General features: G+C 40.7%; 1 protein-coding gene across 1 annotated transcript in view; it reads left to right on the top strand.

Moving 5' to 3' along the window:
- rhbdf1a (rhomboid 5 homolog 1a (Drosophila)) overlaps window positions 1-20,562 on the top strand; it is a 94,170-nt gene that overhangs the window by 61,739 nt on the left and 11,869 nt on the right. The window contains exons 2-11 of the mRNA XM_062990310.1: window positions 1,332-1,476; window positions 2,551-2,690; window positions 13,138-13,351; window positions 15,161-15,367; window positions 16,415-16,537; window positions 16,620-16,771; window positions 17,434-17,685; window positions 19,719-19,830; window positions 19,923-19,997; window positions 20,164-20,325. Coding sequence (XP_062846380.1) covers window positions 1,360-1,476; window positions 2,551-2,690; window positions 13,138-13,351; window positions 15,161-15,367; window positions 16,415-16,537; window positions 16,620-16,771; window positions 17,434-17,685; window positions 19,719-19,830; window positions 19,923-19,997; window positions 20,164-20,325 — 1,554 coding nt within the window. The 5' untranslated portion in view covers window positions 1,332-1,359. The remainder of the gene's footprint in view (window positions 1-1,331; window positions 1,477-2,550; window positions 2,691-13,137; window positions 13,352-15,160; window positions 15,368-16,414; window positions 16,538-16,619; window positions 16,772-17,433; window positions 17,686-19,718; window positions 19,831-19,922; window positions 19,998-20,163; window positions 20,326-20,562) is intronic.

A 20,562-nucleotide genomic window follows, 5' to 3' on the forward strand; every position in this document is an offset into this window, starting at 1 on the left:
ATGTTTTACACACTTTGGGTTCATTCGTGACAGAAACGGTAGTAATTCGTACCATAAGATTCATCAGTTCACAAGTTTAATACCAAACACAGTCATGGACAATTTTGTATCTCCAATTCACCTCACTTGCATGTCTTTGGACTGTGGGAGGAAACCGGAGCTCCCGGAGGAAACCCACACAGACACGTGGAGAACATGCGAACTTTACACAGAAAGGACCCGGACCGACCCACCTGGGGATCGAACCCAGGAACTTTTTGCTGTGAGGCGACTGTGCTACCCACTGAGCCACCATGCACGCAGCTGGATATGACTTGGCAACATAACTACACTGACTTCAATTAATGTTAGATATATTGAATACAATGGACTACTAACACTAATAGTCTGAGACAAATAGAAATACTTTTTTGCCTTATGTATGCAGATGTATAATTTTTTTTATTAATTTAACTGCTACCAATATTCAAGAATCAGTAAAAACCTGTCAAGTTTGGAACATTTTAATAGCAGAAAAAGTGTAAAAACAGCAAAAGACACTGCAGTAGTTTTTTCCCCCCACAAAATTAATGTAGAGGGTGGCTCGGTGGGTAACACTGTCGCCTCACAGCAAGAAAGTCCTGTATTCGATCCCCAGATGGGCGGTCCAGGTCCTTTCAGTGCAGAGTTTGCATGTTCTCCCCGTGTCTGCTTGGGTTTCCTCTGGGAGCTCCAGTTTCCTCCCACTGTCCAAAAACAGTCAAAATGAATGTAGAGGGAGGCACGGTGGCTCTGTGGGTAGCACTGTCGCTTCACACCAATAAGGTCCTTTCAGTGCATGTTGTCCCCGTGTCTGCGTGGGTTTCCTCCGGGAGCTCAGGTTTCCTTCCACAGTCCAAAAATATGCAGTGAGGTTAATTGGAGACACTGAATTGCCCTGTAGACCCTAATTGGATAAGCGGCTAAGAAAGTGAGTGAGCGAGTGAGTGAGTAAATGTAGAGGGAAAAACTGGAACAGTAATGCCACTGTGAATGTATTATGCAATGAGAATGTAACTCCCAAGATTCCTTGTAACAGCACAATCTAGCAATTGATATGATAAACTAGGATACAGCCCTGCTTAATACAGTTATAAATATGTAATTGGTCTCGTTTTCTCTGGCTTTTTTAAAGGAATTGTTTTGGAATTTAAATAGTTTTTTAGATTACATCATGTGAAAAAGCAAAACTTTTTATTTAAGCACTTAATCTGGTTTGCAGGTCAGTAATGAAACTGAGATGTAGCCTTCGAATATGCTACTCATGTTCTTCTCTGTTTGTGTTTTCTTTCTCTGCTCCATTTATTTTATAGCTGGCAGGCCTGTCGAGAGGCAGGCAGCATGGCTGAGCCCAGGCGAGACCGCACTAGCAGCCTGCAGAGAAAGAAGCCACCATGGCTCAAACTGACCATTCCTTCTGCCCAGATGTCTCTAGATGAACCACCCACCTTTGTCCAGGCATGAACTTGTCCCTTTTTTAGTTCTCTGTCCATCTCTCTCTCTCTCTCTCTTTTTCTTTATTATCATCCTTTTACTCTTCTCTATTTTGCTTTTTGAAATTGAAATGTCACTTGTCAGTAAGGGCAACATCAGTGTTAGACTTTACGAATGCTCTTTTGACTGAATGGGCACAAATTTACACAGACACACTCAAAAATCTTGCAAAAGCCTTGTTAGTAAGTACAGGTTGTTATATTTATAAAGTGTGGATGGGTCATTTTAAATTAATACCTATATGGTTTTGGAATGGGATGTCCAACAAGCTTGTGATCTTCTTCTACTTCTTTTGGCTGTTCCTTGTCTCTAGTCTTGTCTACCTTAATTACTTTTTAGATTAGAAAATGTATTTTTTATTTATTGTAGGCCTTTTTGTATTTGTTGTACTGTTTTACTTTTATCTGCACTGTGTATATTGTACTGTTCTGCACTTTTTGTTCTGTGTTGCACCCTGGTCCTGGAGGAACGCTGTTTAATTTCAATATGTACTTGTATATGTATATTACTTTACTTACTTACTTACTTACTTACTTACTTACTTGTATATAGCTGAAATGACAATAAAGCCGCTCTTGAACTGTTAGGGGTCACCACATTGGATTATTCATTTCCTTTGTGCCCTATACTAAACACCGTCCTCTGTCATCCCAGCCACCTGTATGTCCTCTCTTGCCACATCCATAAACCTGCTTTTTCTCCCCTCCTCCTGTCTGGACGATTCATCCTCAACACCCTTCCCCTGATATTTATAATGTTTGTAATCCTGTCTTAGAACAGGTAAACAATGACTTCTCCACTGCAAATGATTCACCACTGTAAATCCAAAAACAACCATTATGATCATTTTCAGTAGTCCCAGAGATGATCTCTATTGTTAGTGTCAAACTTTGAGCAGATATAAATTGCCCATATGGAGCAAACTAATGTGTCAGTTTGTTATAAACATATCAAAATGATTTAGTAAACACTTTATAAGTGTTAAAAGTGATTTGTAACAAACAATACTGTTTTCTTCTGTTATAATTGCTTTCACAGCCAATGAAAAGGCAAGGGTTCCTCCGCAGTGTGAGCATGCCTGTTGAACCCTCACATCTTGCATCCCCGCAAAGGGACATTTTTGACCATCGACGACTGGCACTGCAGCACCAGACCTCCATTACACAGACCATCAAGAGGTAAGAGTTAGCATTTCCACCTGTGCCATGTTTATTTAATATTCTTGATACTATAAGGTCTTAATACTTCATCCATAATAAAATACTTAATTCTTAACAATAATACTTAATGTGTGCAAGTATATATATTGGCTAGAAAAGGGATGGCACAGAAATGGAAACTGGTTGTCACAATATGGCAAGCTGCCCAGAGCGCCTGCGACAACGCGGGGGGGGGTTGGGTGCTGGAGGCTATCCCAACTTTTCAATGGGCGCAAGGCACACAGTAAAACCCTGGACGGGGTGCCAGTCCATCGCAGGGCAGACACACATACACACACACACACACACACATTCACCTATAGGGCAATTCAGTGTCTCCAGACTGCATGTTTTTGGACTGTGGGAGAAAACCGGAGCTCTCGGAGGAAACCCACGCAGACATGGGGAGAACATGCAAACTCCGCACAGAAAGGACCCTGACTGCCTCGCCTGGGGATCGAACCCAGGACCTTCTTGCTGTGAGGCGACAGTGCTACCCACCGAGCCGACGTGCCGCCCGGTGGTAAAACAGACAATGAATAAATAATTAAATGAAATTTTTATGCATCAATATGGAGAAAGTGACAAAGCTTCCTAAAAAGTGTGTGTCATTTTAAAATAAATAATTTTACAGAAAGTATAATAAAAAAAAGTGATTGAATACTTGAGAACTGAATGGAAAGAGTTTAATAAGCAGTGTTCTGTTAATCTGATTTAATAGCATGATGTGTTCCAGTGTTGATCCTGTTCTGTCTCCGCTCTCTTTAACAAGCATATTACTGTATGATGATGCAGCCTGGGTTATGAATCCTTGTTGCTAGGTTTTTAAGGATAGTGTTGTTTTGAAATGGGCATGTGCATGCGATGGCTCATCGTGGACATGATCAGATTTTGCACGTCTTGGCATCATTTTAATTATACTTAAAATGCAAATGCAAAATTACACAACAAGTTTTCCATTGAGGATGTGTAGTTATTTTTATGGGTTATGTGCAGCGCTGTTTGTTTTTAGTGTTTGTTTATGTGTGGGAGTGGGGGGGGACTTACTGGAGGTGTGTGCATGAATATGCTTTTTACTTCATTTCCTCCCAGTCTAGTTACTGCCAGTTCCTTCAGACTATAGTTGCAAAAAAGTTTGTTAATCCTTTAGAATTACTTGGATTTCTTCATTCATAAATTGTCTTTGTTGAACACATTAACATCTTGATTAAGCTTGTTTTTACCCATTTTACCACCAATTTTCTCCCCTAATCTAGTTGTATCTAATTACCCTGATTGCGTTGCACTTCGCCTCTACCGATACAACCCTCCACTGCTGACTGAGGAGCTTCACAACTGACACACACCCCCTCCAACACGTGTGCCTCTTTTCACCTGCACGAGGCGAGTTCATATGCGCATCAGCCTTGTGCACGGAGAGACACACCCCGATCAGCATTATTCCCCAACTCTGCGCAGGCACCATCAATCAGTCAACAGAGGTCGTAATTGCACCAGTTATGAGGAACCCTTGTCTGGCTCATCCCACCCTGAACAACATCCAATCGTTGTTTATGTAGCCGCCCAGTCAAGCCGGATGTCAGAGCTGAGATTCGATACGATGTATTCAAAATCCCAGCTCTGGTGTGCTAGCATGTTTTACAGCTGCATCACCTGAGCGGCGTTTTTAAGTATTTTTTAAATTGTTTTGACAGAAATGCATAACTGTAAAGCATGATGGAGGAAGCATAATGGTTTGGGCTGCTAGGCTGCAATAATTGTAAATTAATGAAGACATTTAAAAAATATGGGACAATTCAAAACACACAAATAAAGTACAGTTCCAGGAGAAAGCAGGTTGCCAACAGAGGAGCTGGTAAATGTTTGAGAAAAAAAAAAACATAATAAATAGAAATGTTTCCATCTGGAGTTGAATTATTACTCATCGAGGTGCTGGTAACTGTCAGGTAGGAAGAATCCTGAAGGACCAAAACAACCCTCCCTGCTTCTATGCCCCCTCTGTTGCAGAAGGGCATGATTCTGTAACTCTGCAAACCCACCACATAAACAGTCTCTCACTCACTTTCTTAACCGCTTATTTAGTTAGTGTGTGTGTGTGTGTGTGTGTGGGGGGGGGGGGGGGGGGGGGGGGGGGTGTTGGAGCCTATCCCAGCTTTTCAATGGGCGCAACTTCGCAAGGCACACAGTAACACCCTGGAGAGGGCATCAGTCCGCAGACACACATACACATACACACACACACCCATTCACCTATAGCGCAATTTAGTGTCTCCAATTAACATGACTGCATGTTTTTGGACTGTGAGAGGAAACCGGAGCTCCCGGAGGAAACCCACGCAGACACGAGGAGAACATGCAAACTCCGCACAGAACAGACCCGGACCGCCCCGTCTGGGGATCGAACCCATGACCTTCTTGCTCTAAGGTGACAGTGCTACCCACCGAGCCACCGTGCTGCCCCCCCCAATAAACAGATACAGGTAATTGCAAAAGTTAAAAGGTAATTCACAAACACTGTCTTACAGCTGTAACTGCATTTCTCCTATCAGATTATAGCTACAGGTCTGAGAAAGGGAAGGGAAATGATAGCAGGTGGTCTGCCCGGGAAGATCAGGGCATCTTCAAAACCGGCTTGTACCTACACAGGCTGTGCACAAGCTGTCATTTAACATATTTATTAATTAGTTGTTAACCTTGTTTAATCAGATAACATTTCTTTCAGAATGGATTGATTTGCCTTAATCAGATTACTTTAATCCAGTTGAGAAATATGCATGAACGTTTTTTATTCTGATTGAGCTCTCAGACCTTAATTAACAGCCTGTTAAGCTGTTTATATGTAGCTCATTTCATCAATAGAAGAGATAATAATACCTCCTAATTATGCTCTGTTGGAATCCTGGCCACAAATGATGATTGAACTTCTAATCCTGTTATAAAGGGTATTGCTTCCTTTTTCGTCCCTCAGGATCCCATATTTGGGTGTATGTGCATGTGAGGGTATTTTGTGGATATGGTCATGTGTGTGAGTTTTCTATTCTTCTTCCCTTTCCCTATATTAATAATAACCAGACCTTCTCACCCTGGAACTGCTAACTCTTCCTCACTGCTAATAAATCTGGCTCTTTTGCTCTTTTCCAGCTGTTCTCACACTCCTTTCCTTCTTCTCTTTTTGTCTCTGCCCTTCCTCCCTGCCTCCGTCTCCTTTGCCTGGTACTTCGTTTCTCCCCCTGCGTCCTGTGAGCAGCAGCAGGAGGGTCCACTTTGAGCGGATTAACACAGTGCCCATTAAGGGTCAACGGGCCGCACGCCGTAGTTTCAGGAGACACCAGTCCCTCTCCAGAACCCTGATCAGGTACACAAGCATACCCGAGGGGTATTTATTTCTCTTCCTTTGGATTGACTTCACCCTATGTTTGTGAACATGTTCATGCATGTAATACACAAATACTACACTTGCTAGTACAAATCTCATTCCTAAAGAAAAGTTGGGACAATAGTACAAAGAATTGTGTGTTTTTCGGACCAACTCAATTGTATTTGTAAAAAATAAACCCCTTCAGAAACATACGCTTTGTGTCTACTAAGCCACACTATTGTAGCATGGGCAAAATGAGGCCTGGCATTGTCTCGCTGAAATCACCATGCACTTCACAGGAAAATACGTTGCCTTGATGGAAGAATATGTCTTTATAAAATCTCAATATTTGCCTCTGCATCAATGGTACCTTCGCAAATATGCAAGCCACGCATGCCATGGTCATGAATGCAACCCATACCATGACTGTCTTCCTATCAATCTGAGATGAGCTCAGGCCCAAAGATCTCGCTGGAGTTTTTTCATAGATTTGATGTTTGGCTTTCTTTTTCAGGTTAAATTTTTTTGATGCAGCGGTTGACCGTGTTAGGTGACAATGGTTTTCCAAATTGCTACCGAGCACATGTAGCCATTAAGGATATAACAATACACTCTACCCACGAGGCGATGCAATTCACGATACTGGGTTCACGATACGATTTTTCCCGATTTTTTTAAACAAAATGAAATTTAAGACACATTTTGACAAAGTTTCCTTTTATTATTTCTCTTTTAAAAAATAAAATAAAATAAAATACTGTATTTGTGCTTATGTTTTATTTAGCTAAATAATAAATGCCCTTTTATTTTTGAGGTAGGTACAAATTATGCAAAAGAATGCTGCATATTCCCCTTTTTGTGTATTTTTAAAACAAATCCCACATTAAATAAATAAAATAAAATTATACAATTAAAGAAAGTGGCCGCTCAGGTGGCGCAGCGGTAAAAGTACGCTAGCTTACCACAGTTGGGGTTCCGAATACATCGTATCGAATCTCAGCTCTGCCTTTCCGACTGGGTTGGGCGGCTGCATGAACAACGATTGGCTGTTGTTCATAGGGTTGGACCATAGGTCCTCATAACTGGTGCAACTGCGGCCCCTGTTGGCTGACTGATGGCGCCTGCACAGGGCTGAGGAATAATGCTGATGGGGGTGTGGCCCTCCGTACACAGTGCCCGTCAGTGTATGAACTCGACTCGTGCAGGTGAAAAATGCAGTCTGTACTGACTGTACAGCGGTGAAGGGTCGAATCAGTATAGAGGACATAATCAGGGTAATTGGACACGACTAGATTAGGGGAGAAAAATATGGGGGGAAAGTGGGAAAAATAGAAAATTCAAATAAAGAACATATCCTCACATAAATAGATTTGGCTGGAAATTTCCGAACCTGGCAACCCTGTAGCAACGTCAACCAGGCGAGTTGAATAGCGCCAGTGCCCTCTGCTGTTTAAAGTGAATATCGATTCATTATACATGTAAATCGATTTGAATCGTTACACATGTTACTCGATTTTTAACTGTCTTGTGGTGCATCGTTACATCCCTAGTAGCCATATGTATCACAGTAGCATGACAGTTGCTCATGCAGCACTGTCTGAGGACTGGTAGGTCACACTCAGAACTGTGGTTTCCGGCATTGCCCTACATGGACTAAGATTTCTTGTACTGATAAATGTTTTTTAACTGATTGACAATCCTCTCATAAAATTTGGCACAAAGTGGTGAGCCAATGTAACCTGTTACAAATTCAACTGTTTATTGTGGGATGTTTCAAAACAGTGTAACTTGAATATTCTTCATTTTTTGAGTGTCTTCCAGTCATCAAAATACAATCAAGTTGGTCATTAAACTCCTTAAACATCTTTTCTTTGTACTTTACACAGTTAAATAAAGGCAAAATACATATTCCTTTTTTTATTGCATTTAAAAAAAAATGAGACTATCTTGGCATTTTAACAGGGGTGTGTGGACCTATTCACTGTTCATTTGTGTAAGGTGTGCATGTCCACTAGACAGCAGTGTTGCTTATACTAAAATAGCGTATACAACACAAATGAGAGACTTCTCTACAGTTCCTTATTTATAAATTTTTACTATTATAAACTGGAGTCTATGTTGGAGTCTATATTATAGTTAGTTAAACTATTTTATAGTTAGGTTTTAATGCTAGACAGAACAGTTTGCATGTTTTTTTAGCCTTACAGTGCCATTTATCAGATTCTTACTCTTGACAGTATTGAATTTGGTGTAGTACCATCATTTTGAACCATATTAGAACACTGTATCAAAGCTGACCTGCTAATAACATCAAAACATCATCATTGTTTTTATTATTATTATGGTTGTTGTTGTTGTTATCCTAGCACGAGGATATTATTATATAATGCATATTTTATACTATATTGTAGATTTATGACAAAACATTATATGGTATATCATAGAAATAACTCTAAAATGTACATTGTACATCATATATTCTGTATTTGTTTATTTAAATAACATTGCATATTTTTATAAACTATACATACAGTGGATATAAAAAGTCTACACACCCTTGTTACAATGCTAGGGTCTTGGAATGTATAAAAAAATAAGATGGATAATTTTAGATTTATTTTCACCTTTAATGTGACGTATAATTTGTCTGATTCAATAAAAGAAAAGTGACAAATTTACTGGCAAAAGTACTCTGTTGGCATAGAGGTATTCTCTGATGGTAGTTTTAAAAATGAATTGTGCCAAAATGAACCATGATTAATTGGGGGCTTTATTTATATAGACACCTATATATAGATTTGTTTAAAGATTTATTTAAAATCTATTTAAGATTTTTCAGTTGCCTCCCAAAATTATGAAGGATAGAGTGTGTAAATTGGTGAGTGTGGTGGAATCACCACTCTGCTTTTGTGTGAAGCAGGGCAGCTTTTCAAGATGTGTTCTTAAGATTTACTTACCAGTAGACCTATTTTTGTCTTGCAACAGATACACAAACGTGAAAATGTATGAACTGCCCAGATTGTTGTAACAAACACACGACTTTACTTTGTCTTAACCAGCTCCTGTTGTTATTATGTAGTGTTGGATTTACTGTGCATGCCTGAATGGAGCTCAATCAGTGTTTTATGGGATTGTACAACATGACAATTCACGCTCATTTCTCCGAACAGTAGTTAACATGCCTGGAATAATTCCAAACCTCAGGCTTGTATTAGTTACTTATTATGGAGCTCTGGTTGTGAGAATATTGATGAGTTTAGTCAGGATGCTTCAGCTGCATTGGACATCTGAAAAAGTTCATGTTGCCTTGCAGTCACAATTAATTACATGTAATATCACATGCTCATAACTAAACTTAAAATACTTTGTTTTGTTGATGTTCATTGTTTTTCCAGCTGTTAATCTCATGCCCAGACTGGCTGGCTTTGTTGATTTTTTCAAATATGAAACAGTAAACTGCAGAATGAATAGGGTTTATATAAGAAATAAATAATCTTCTGCGTGGCTCCAGGTGTTCTTCTGAATGCTGAGATATTTATAGCTGCTCGTGATGACTGTGTCAGTGTACCACTCCTGTGCCAAGGCTGTGGGGAGAAGCAGGAATGCCAACAATTCAATGTTACTGCCACACTCGGATGCCTTTACTCATGGTAACAAATAAACCTTTGTATTCACAGTTTTCTTCATAGTTCATAATTTAAGCAGAGCCAGTAGGTGAATTGTAGTGAATTTGCAGTAGTCTCCTAATTTCATTATACTAGTTTTATTCAAAAAGTTTCTGCACTTTTTTATACTCTATTAGAAATTTTAAGAACAAATTACATCACTTTTCTACAGTCACCCTCTGGTGGTACCAACTTTTTAATGCCATCAGCAAAAAATGTTTTTGGTTGAGCGCATAGCCACTAGATGCACTGCTGCTTCCATATCATCATCACATAAAAATCTTCTTCCCCTTAAATCTTCTTTGAACGGTCCAAAAAAGGTGGAAATCAGTTGGCACTAAATCCGGACTATAAGTTCTCTCTCAGTCTCTCAGACACAACCAATTACTACTCCTCCCGCCCTCACCACTTCTAACCAAAATATAAAAGTGCTGAAACTTTTTGAAGATCCCTCGTGTATATGAAAAATTCGGGTCAGTAGAAGTCTTGGAGTTCGGCCATAGAGACATTCAATGTTTAGTATGCGCATTATTGTGCTAAATGAAACCTCAGTGCCTGCTGCCACCAAATCCACCAAGATTTTTGACCACCTGCCTCTGGTGGCAAGTGGTGATAGCTTCCTCTTTCTGCCACATCCAGGTAGTGTAGCCAGTGTTCCCTTAACTTGTGAATGGTTCTTCCAGTTGTATTCAATGTCTTTGCTAGCATCTTGTATCGTTTCCTTATTTGTGCAAGTCAGTTATTTATCTCTTAACATCTGGACAGCTCTCTTGACCCGTTTCTAACAGGCAATCAAACCTCATATTCAACAAACCCCAAGCCAGTCCAGGCATTTCATGCATCTCAAGCACATCTGATGCAACTAATAAAGATCATGATTAATTGTATCATGTGTGCTTAAAACAACACCTGATTTGCAAATGTGCGCTCTTATGAGGGATTCTGCAGTCATGTAAAGTGGCAATTAATGTTGAATTTGAAGAAACCACTTGTTATATTAGTTGTGTTGAGCTATTTGAATTGATTGTGTTTGATTGATTTCGTACAAACAGCTGAAATCCAAATTTCACAGTGGGTGTGAGACACTGTGGCTTGTAGGTCTCTCAGTCTAATGACAAGTTAATGGGCTTAGCTGAAAATCATGATCATACTCAATATACAATCCCAAATCTGAAAACGTTGGGATGAAATGGAAAATGCACAGAGGAAAACACAGAGTTTCTTACATTTACTTTGACATTCATTTTATTACAGACAGTATGAAGCCAAGATAATTCATTATTTAGTTTTTTAACCTTATTACTAGCCCTAAATTGCCTCTGTCCCAACTTTTTTGGAATGTGTTGCAGGCCTGAAATGAAGGAATGGTTGTACAGTATATTAACAAATGAACTGAAGCTGACCTGACAAAATGTAAAATACCTTGGGTTCATACTATCTGCAAAACAATAAAACAAAGTATTAATTTTTTAATTTTGCATTTTCCATGCTGTCCTAACTGTTTCTGATTTTAACATTGCTAAAATATCCCTTTTAGTGTAGTGGCTTAGGAGGGGACTTTTATTGCTTTGTTTTAATGGACTTACTGTCTATATTGTTTAGTGGATTTACTGTTTCCTTGACAAAACACTCCACAGCAATCAATTTACTCCAGTGTGATTGAAGCAGTGTAGTATTTTATTACTTAGAGACTTTTAAGAAGTGGGCTGTTTATTTCTGGGATGTTACTTATTTATTTCTTAACGAATCAGCTGAGAAAGTCAGAGGTGAATTATACAGTACATATAGTACAGTACATGGCCATTATGTTTATTAATACATGATTTCTCAAGTTTGGAGTGATGAAACTCCAGTGGCATGCACATAGCCCTTATCTCAGATTTATTAAACATCTTTGGGAAGAATTGGAATGTTGATTGTGAGCCAGCACACATTCTTAAAAAAACATTCCACAATTTTCTGGAAAGTCTTCTCAAAGCCTTTTAGCGAGGTTATATCCTACAATCTCATGATCAGGTGACTACAAACCTTTTGCCAAATAGTGTATCAGCAACACATACACTGATCAGCCATAACATTAAAACCACCTCCTTGTTTCTACACTCACTGTCCATTTTATCAGCTCCACTTACCATATAGAAGCACTTTGTAGTTCTACAATTACTGACTGTAGTCCATCTGTTTCTCTGCATGCTTTGTTAGCCTGCTCTTATGGTGTTCTTCAATGGTCAAGACCCCCACAGGACCACCACAGAGCAGGTACTATTTGGGTGGTGGATCATTCTCAGCACTGCAGTGACACTGACATGGTGGTGGTGTGTTAGTGTGTGTTGTGCTGGTATGAGCGGATCAGACACAGCAGCGCTGCTGGAGTTTTTAAACACCTCACTGTCACTGCTGGACTGAGAATACTCCACCAACCAAAAATATCCAGCCAACAGCGCCCTGTGGGCAGCGTCCTGTGACCACTGATGAAGGTCTAGAAGATGACCAACTCAAACAGCAGCAATAGATGAGCGATCGTCTCTGACTTTACATCTACAAGGTGGACCAACTAGGTAGGAGTGTCTAATAGAGTGGACGGTGAGTGGACATGGTATTTAAAAACTCCAGCAATGCTGCTGTGTCTGATCCACTCATACTAACACACCACCACCATGTCATTGTCACTGCAGTGCTGAGAATGATCCATCACCAAAATAATATCTACTCTGTGGTGGTCCGGTGGGGGTCCTGACCATTGAAGAACAGGGTGAAAGCAGGTTAAAAAAAGTATGCAGAGAAACAGATGGACTACAGTCAGTAATTGTACATAGAACTACAAAGTGCTTCTATATGGTAAGTGGAGCTGATAAAATGGACAGTGAGTGCAGGAACAAGGAGGTGGTTTTAATGTTATGGCTGATCAGTGTATGTGTGTGTTGATATCACAGGGGGAAAAATGAGTCATAAATGCATCACATGTTTGTCAAACCGGGGCATACAGCCAAGCAGCACTGGCAAGAAGCGGAAACATCGAACTTTAAGCGTGTGTCTGTGTCCATAAGTGCCTGTATCTGAACAGTTCCCACTAGTGGAATGGGACTTCTGTGTCCAGAGGCATGTCTGGGCAAGTCCCTTTTCCCTTCAAAGCACCTGATGCTCTTCAACACTGTTTTATTTTTCTCTTCTTGGAATATGCCTTCATTGGTTCACTGAATTTTCCAGACTTTCTCTCAAAGCTGCACTGTGGGAACACTTTCATTGTTCTCCACCTCTGCCAGGCTTTTACTTTCTGCAGCACAAAGCTCAAATTGACCAGCAAAAAAGTCCTGGAACACAGTAGGACGATGAACTCGTGTGAGTAACTGCTGACTCCTCATCAGTCAGCTGAGATTTAGCATACTGGCTTGTTTGCTTTTAGGGGCACAGCAGACTGGTTTGGGGTTAGTAAGGATGGTGACGCTACACAGAAATGGCAGAGGAAGAGCCTACGTCACTGCAGCCTGCGCTATGGCAAGCTGAAGCCTCAGGTAATCCGGGAGATGGAGCTCCCCAGCCAGGACAACATTTCTTTGACCAGTACAGAGACACCACCACCGCTATACGTACCCTCATCTCAGCATGGCATACCAAAGGTATATCCTTCTATATATATATATATATATATATATATATACAGTGTATCACAAAAGTGAGTACACCCCTCACATTTCTGCAAATATTTTATTATATCTTTTCATGGGACAACACTATAGAAATAAAACTTGGTTATAACTTAGAGTAGTCAGTGTACAGCTTGTATAGCAGTGTAGATTTACTGTCTTCTGAAAATAACTCAACACACAGCCATTAATGTCTAAATGGCTGGCAACATAAGTGAGTACACCCCACAGTGAACATGTCCAAATTGTGCCCAAAGTGTCAATATTTTGTGTGACCACCATTATTATCCAGCACTGCCTTAACCCTCCTGGGCATGGAATTCACCAGAGCTGCACAGGTTGCTACTGGAATCCTCTTCCACTCCTCCATGATGACATCACGGAGCTGGTGGATGTTAGACACCTTGAACTCCTCCACCTTCCACTTGAGGATGCGCCACAGGTGCTCAATTGGGTTTAGTCCATCACCTTTACCTTCAGCTTCCTCAGCAAGGCTGTTGTCATCTTGGAGGTTGTGTTTGGGGTCGTTATCCTGTTGGAAAACTGCCATGAGGCCCAGTTTTCGAAGGGAGGGGATCATGCTCTGTTTCAGAATGTCACAGTACATGTTGGAATTCATGTTTCCCTCAATGAACTGCAGCTCCCCAGTGCCAGCAACACTCATGCAGCCCAAGACCATGATGCTACCACCACCATGCTTGACTGTAGGCAAGATACAGTTGTCTTGGTACTTCTCACCAGGGCGCCGCCACACATGCTGGACACCATCTGAGCCAAACAAGTTTATCTTGGTCTCGTCAGACCACAGGGCATTCCAGTAATCCATGTTCTTGGACTGCTTGTCCTCAGCAAACTGTTTGCGGGCTTTCTTGTGCGTCAGCTTCCTTCTGGGATGACGACCATGCAGACCGAGTTGATGCAGTGTGCGGCGTATGGTCTGAGCACTGACAGGCTGACCTCCCACGTCTTCAACCTCTGCAGCAATGCTGGCAGCACTCATGTGTCTATTTTTTAAAGCCAACCTCTGGATATGACGCCGAACACGTGGACTCAACTTCTTTGGTCGACCCTGGCGAAGCCTGTTCCGAGTGGAACCTGTCCTGGAAAACCGCTGTATGACCTTGGCCACCATGCTGTAGCTCAGTTTCAGGGTGTTAGCAATCTTCTTATAGCCCAGGCCATCTTTGTGGAGAGCAACAATTCTATTTCTCACATCCTCAGAGAGTTCTTTGCCATGAGGTGCCATGTTGAATATCCAGTGGCCAGTATGAGAGAATTGTACCCAAAACACCAAATTTAACAGCCCTGCTCCCCATTTACACCTGGGACCTTGACACATGACACCAGGGAGGGACAACGACACATTTGGGCACAATTTGGACATGTTCACTGTGGGGTGTACTCACTTATGTTGCCAGCTATTTAGACATTAATGGCTGTGTGTTGAGTTATTTTCAGAAGACAGTAAATCTACACTGCTATACAAGCTGTACACTGACTACTCTAAGTTATATCCAAGTTTCATGTCTATAGTGTTGTCCCATGAAAAGATATAATGAAATATTTGCAGAAATGTGAGGGGTGTACTCACTTTTGTGATACACTGTATATATATATGCCATTTATGTGTAAAGCAGTGTAAATGTGTGTAGATCAATGTGATTTCTACATAATGATTGTCCCTCTCTCAATGACCACTGTTGGACATTGGATCCATGCACCTGTTTCATGTCATCATACACAGAATTCACTTCATGCAAACCTTGGTTGTGTTCTGCTCAGATCGTGGACCCACTGGCGCGTGGCCGGGCCTTCCGCATGGTCGAAGAGGTGGACGGCTACAGCGTACCCCATACACCCATCACACCTGGTGCTGCCTCCCTCTGTTCCTTCACCAGCTCTAGATCTGGTCTCAACCGGGTACCGCGCAGACGCAAGCGTGAATCTGTAGCCAAGATGAGCTTCAGGGCAGCAGCAGCACTTGTCAAGGTAATCCACGTACTTTGTGAATTAGTGAGGTTTCTTTTCCATGAATCCAGAATCACCAAATTAAGACAGAATCTACTGCAACAGCAGACTACTACATATTTTAGATTAGATTAGATTAGATTAGATTCAACTTTATTGTCATTGTGCAGAGTAAACAAGTACAAAGCCAATGAAATACAGTAGCATCTAACCAGAAGTGCAAGATAGAGATTATATACATATATTACAGTTAAAGTGCAGTTAAATTTATTGTATCATTTTGAAGACTACTTTACCAACAGATGTCACTAGACCATTTATATGCTGTAAAATAATTTGGGTGACATATCATTTTATTAATTTCATTGTCATCATGGCAGATGAGGCTCCATCGGAAAAAAAACTGGTTGCAAGGCAGAAACAGGGCATCAATACATTTAAGGGATTTAACCACAACCCCTCTCAGACATAGCCAATCCTGTCTGTGTAAATGCCCAGCCAGCAGAACATACAAACTCCACACAGAAAGATTGAACCCAGGACCTTCTTGCTGTGAGGCGACAGTGCTACCCACCGAGCCACCATGCCACCCATCGCTAAACACAAACCTTAAATTTTGAATTTTAAAACAAATTGCATATTTCACGGGCAACAGCTCATTTCACGGTCCCTGACACGACTTTCACGGTCGTGAATTAAGTAGGGCCTTAAATAGGGGCAATCCAGAGTCACATAATCTATGAAACTAAGACAGAAACTAAGAACATATAAAATGTTTTGCCTTTAACCATGTATTCTAGCTGGAGTATCTGAGACCCCAAACAGAAGTGTATAAATTAGGGGGTGTTTTGATCACAACAACAATATAAAAATATTGTTAATCCTCAGTTTTCATAAAATTAGGAACAGTAATGAAGTATCAGGCTGATTAAAAAAAGACTAAGTATATTTTGTTAAAAAGACTTTGGGGTCTCAGGGACCCCAAACAGAACATGTGGATTAACTCTACAACCGTGCACTTAATTCTTAACAATTTGCAGCACTGAATACGCAGTCATGTTTTTGCAGGGACGATCGTTCAGAGAAAGCACCCTGCGGCAGGCTCACAGACGCAGTTTCACCCCAGCCAGTTTTATTGAGGAGGATGTGGTGGACTTCCCCGATGAGCTGGACACATCCTTCTTTGCCAGAGTAAGCTAACGATTCTTAAATCCTAAACCCGTCTGTTGTTCTGTGTCATGCTAATAAAATCACTATCTGTAACCATGCTCAGGACGTGCATGAGGAGATGTCTACGTTCCACGATGAGGTGTTCGAGTCTCCTGACTCCACCACCAAGGATGTGGAGAGCAAGCAGCTGGATGAATCAGAGCTGACGGGCAGTGCGCTGGACAAGAGCGAACTGGAGAGGAGTCATCTGATGCTGTGAGTCACTGATTTAGCACATAAACTATCAATCTGATGTAAATTACAACCTAAACACTCCTTATCAACATTATTATTCTTAGTGAAGTAAAAACTTTCCATGGCCTTCTTTTATGCATCGATCAGGCATAACATTATGACCACCTTCCTAATATTGTGTTGGTTCCTCTTTTGCTGCCCCATACGCAACAAACTGTGATGCACTGTGTATTCTGACATCTTTCTATCAGAACCAGCATTAACTTCTTCAGCAATTTGAGCTACAGTAGCTCATCTGTTGGATCGGGCCACACGGGCCAGCCTTCGCTCCCCACGTGCATCAATGAGCCTTGGCCGCCCATGACCTTGTCGCCGGTTTACCACTGTTCCTTCCTTGGACCACTTTTGATAGATACTGACCACTGCAGTTTTGAAGATGCTCTGACCCAGTCGTCTAGCCATCACAATTTGGCTCTTGTCAAACTCACCCAAATCCTTACGCTTGCCCATTTTTCCTGCTTCTAACACATCAAACTACAAAAAACAGAGACAAAATGCTTCTACCATTATACCTTGTGCTGCGGATTCTTCAAATAGACAGCATTGATACATTTTAGAATACTTGTTAACAAATGGACACTTTTGACACTTGTAATTGTGATTCTGTATGTCTGTTGTGATAGACCTCTAGAAAGAGGCTGGAGAAAAACCAAAGAGGGAACTCCTGCGCCACCCAAAGTCAGGCTAAAACAGGAAGTGGTCAGTGTAAGCGGGCAGCGGCGAGGGCAGAGAATTGCTGTGCCTGTTAAAAAGCTGTTTGCACGTGAGAAAAGGCCTTATGGACTCGGCATGGTGGGCAAACTGACCAATCGGACATACCGCAAACGCATCGACAGCTATGTAAAGAGGCAGATAGAGGACATGGATGTTTATCGGTAAGATATTTCTTCAGGTCTTTAGCATAAAAAACATTTTATTGATCTATGATTTGTTTGCTCTCCTCGTTCTGTGATTTGGTGGTGATGTTATGATTTTATGATCAGAGAATTTTCCACAGAATCTGGCATTTTCTGTTGAATTTTGCAGAACATCATGAAACAAGTTTTACTCTGCGCACTATGCAGCGGATGTCATTAGACTATTCATATGGTACTATATGAGTCTGGTCACATCTGCTAGTAAAGCAGGTTTACAATTAACATGTGCGCTCAGATTGCACTCTCCCTAAATTATAACCACATGCTGGAAGCTGTAGCTTGGAAAATAAATCATCTGATCACACATTGAGCATGAAGTGTACCAATTTTATTATTTAATATTTACTTCAAGGCAGTTAGGTAGTGCAGCTGTAGACTATGCTAGCCCACTACTGTTGAGATCCAGGGTTTAAATCCCCAGTGCTGCTATTAGCCGGTCAGGCATCTACATACAGACATGATTAATGTCTAAGGAGGTGATGTCTGAGGATGTGCAATGGATTGGCATTGAGTCAGGGATATGCTGTTGCATTGCATCCAGTGATTCTGGGGATGCCGGACCAAAATAATAAAAATGTACGACATATTTATTGAAATAGTATAAGTTTGGAATTTATATTCGTCTGCCTCACACTCCCTCTGACGTGTGCGCAGTACACTGACTTATTTACCCACACGTTTGGTGAATTTGCACATGAGGCCAATATTAATTCACGGAGAGCCATGCACTGATCTCCACGCTCCTTCACTTCCTGTACGGGTGCCTCGGGCTTCTAGCCAAGGTCCTTACACAGAGTCGAAGACCCCACCCACATTAGTCCGGTCTTTTACCCTACCGGCAGATTTTAAACGGCCAATTTTGTCTGTTAAATGGTCAACAACTGTTGAATGTGTGTGACCTTTGAGCTCTCAGATGGCATTGCATGTGAAACCATTATGCTACTGTTATAAATATAGTCACATGGTCTCAGGAGTACTTCAGAAAATCATTGTCACTTAACGCAGTCCACCACTGAATCAGTGCAACATGAAACTCTGTTACATAAAAAAAGTACATTCATTTTATTCAGAAATGCCACAAGTTCTCTGTGCCAGAGCTCATCTCAGATGTGTGCTTTGGTTAGTTGTGGTCCATGGTTCAGCTTTTTGTCTTATTGCCTAAAATGAAAAGGATCATCCAGACTGTTATCAGTAAAAGGTGCGAAAGCCAACATTTGTCATGGTATAGGGGTGCATCAGTGCGTATATTGTAATCTTTTAAAGCATCAAAGGTTGCAGACATTCAATATTGTTTTGGATTTGCTCTTTATTCACAGTAATGCATGTATTTTAATAATGTCATGAACTGTACAGTAGATAGGAAATTTCCAAAGCAGTTGTGCTTAAATGCCCTATTGGACTATTTGCTCACATAGCTTTTCACAAAGTGGCAAATTTCAACTCAGCCCTGCTTGTAAACATCTGAGCCATTTGTTACACATTGTGTAGTCCTAACCTTCTCTATACCTCCTGTGTTCTAAGGGTGAAAAATGATCCGCCTTTACAGAAAGATAGATTTAACTTCAGTACGAGTACAAAGCAACAAAATGGAGTTACCCCAGCTTAATTCAGTTTTAAACCCCAAGTCTGTTTAGCTTGTCAAAAACAACCTGTCATTCATTATGAACATTTTGCGTATCTGGCATCAGTCAATTTTAATAAGTTCAAAGTTAATGTGGGAATATGGTGATTTTTAAAGGAATCGAATTAGGAGGTAGTTTATATTTACACAAATCTGAAAAGTTGATTGGGTAAAACATTAAATATTTTGTCTTTGGGCTGTTATAATTTAAATACTTAAATTTCACAAATTACTACTTTCTGTTTTCATTAGTATTTTCCATAGTGTCCCAACTCTTTTGTAACTGGGTATGTACATACTGTAGTTTATAGGCAGGTACATATTAGGCCAAATATAAGATTTACATATCTGCAAATATATTTTTTCACAGGCCGTTCTTTACCTACTGGATCACATTTGTCCACCTCCTCATCACCATCTTGGCTGTGTGTATTTATGGAATAGCACCCGTGGGATTTTCTCAGCATGAGACCGTTGATTCTGTGAGTGCAGTTATGTAAGAACGTTTTAATTTGCAGCTAAAATCATGGCATTAGTGTTCACAATTTGACATTGTTTTAATGTCTTTGTTAAGGTTCTAAGAAATAAAGGTGTCTATGAGAATGTGAAGTTTGTGCAGCAGGAGAATTTCTGGATTGGACCAAGTTCGGTATGTTATTCCTCGATTCACAGGCGAGCGTTAATCATAAAGCATTTTAAATACTTATAGCCAATTCCAAAAACATTCATAATTATATAATTTTAGTATGTGTAGTAATTGAAGTCTGGTTGTTTTATGATTTTGACTTTACTCCTGTGTACTGTTGCACCACCAGGAGGCACTGATTCATCTTGGAGCCAAATTCTCACCCTGTATGCGGCAGGACCAGGAGGTTCACAAGCAGATCCAGAAAAAGCGTGACACTGAACGCAACTCAGCCTGCTGTGTGCGAAACGACCGCTCAGGGTGTCTGCAAACATCTGAGGAGGAGTGCTCAGTGAGCTCTTGCTTCTTTCAATGAACTCCTAGGGATTGCATTATAAATAAATTGGATATACGCTGTCCTGAAAATGATTTATTCCTTATAGCTTTATATAGAACCTGAAATATTTCATGTTTTGTCTGGTCAACTTCATTTCATTTATTAATAAACATCCATTCCTGCATTTCAGGCCTGCAACACATTCCAAAAAAAGTTGGGACAGTAAAGCATTTACCACTTTGTAATGTTGCC

Source organism: Trichomycterus rosablanca, chromosome 2, assembly GCF_030014385.1.
Source record: "Trichomycterus rosablanca isolate fTriRos1 chromosome 2, fTriRos1.hap1, whole genome shotgun sequence".
Classification (NCBI taxonomy): Eukaryota; Metazoa; Chordata; class Actinopteri; order Siluriformes; family Trichomycteridae; genus Trichomycterus; species Trichomycterus rosablanca.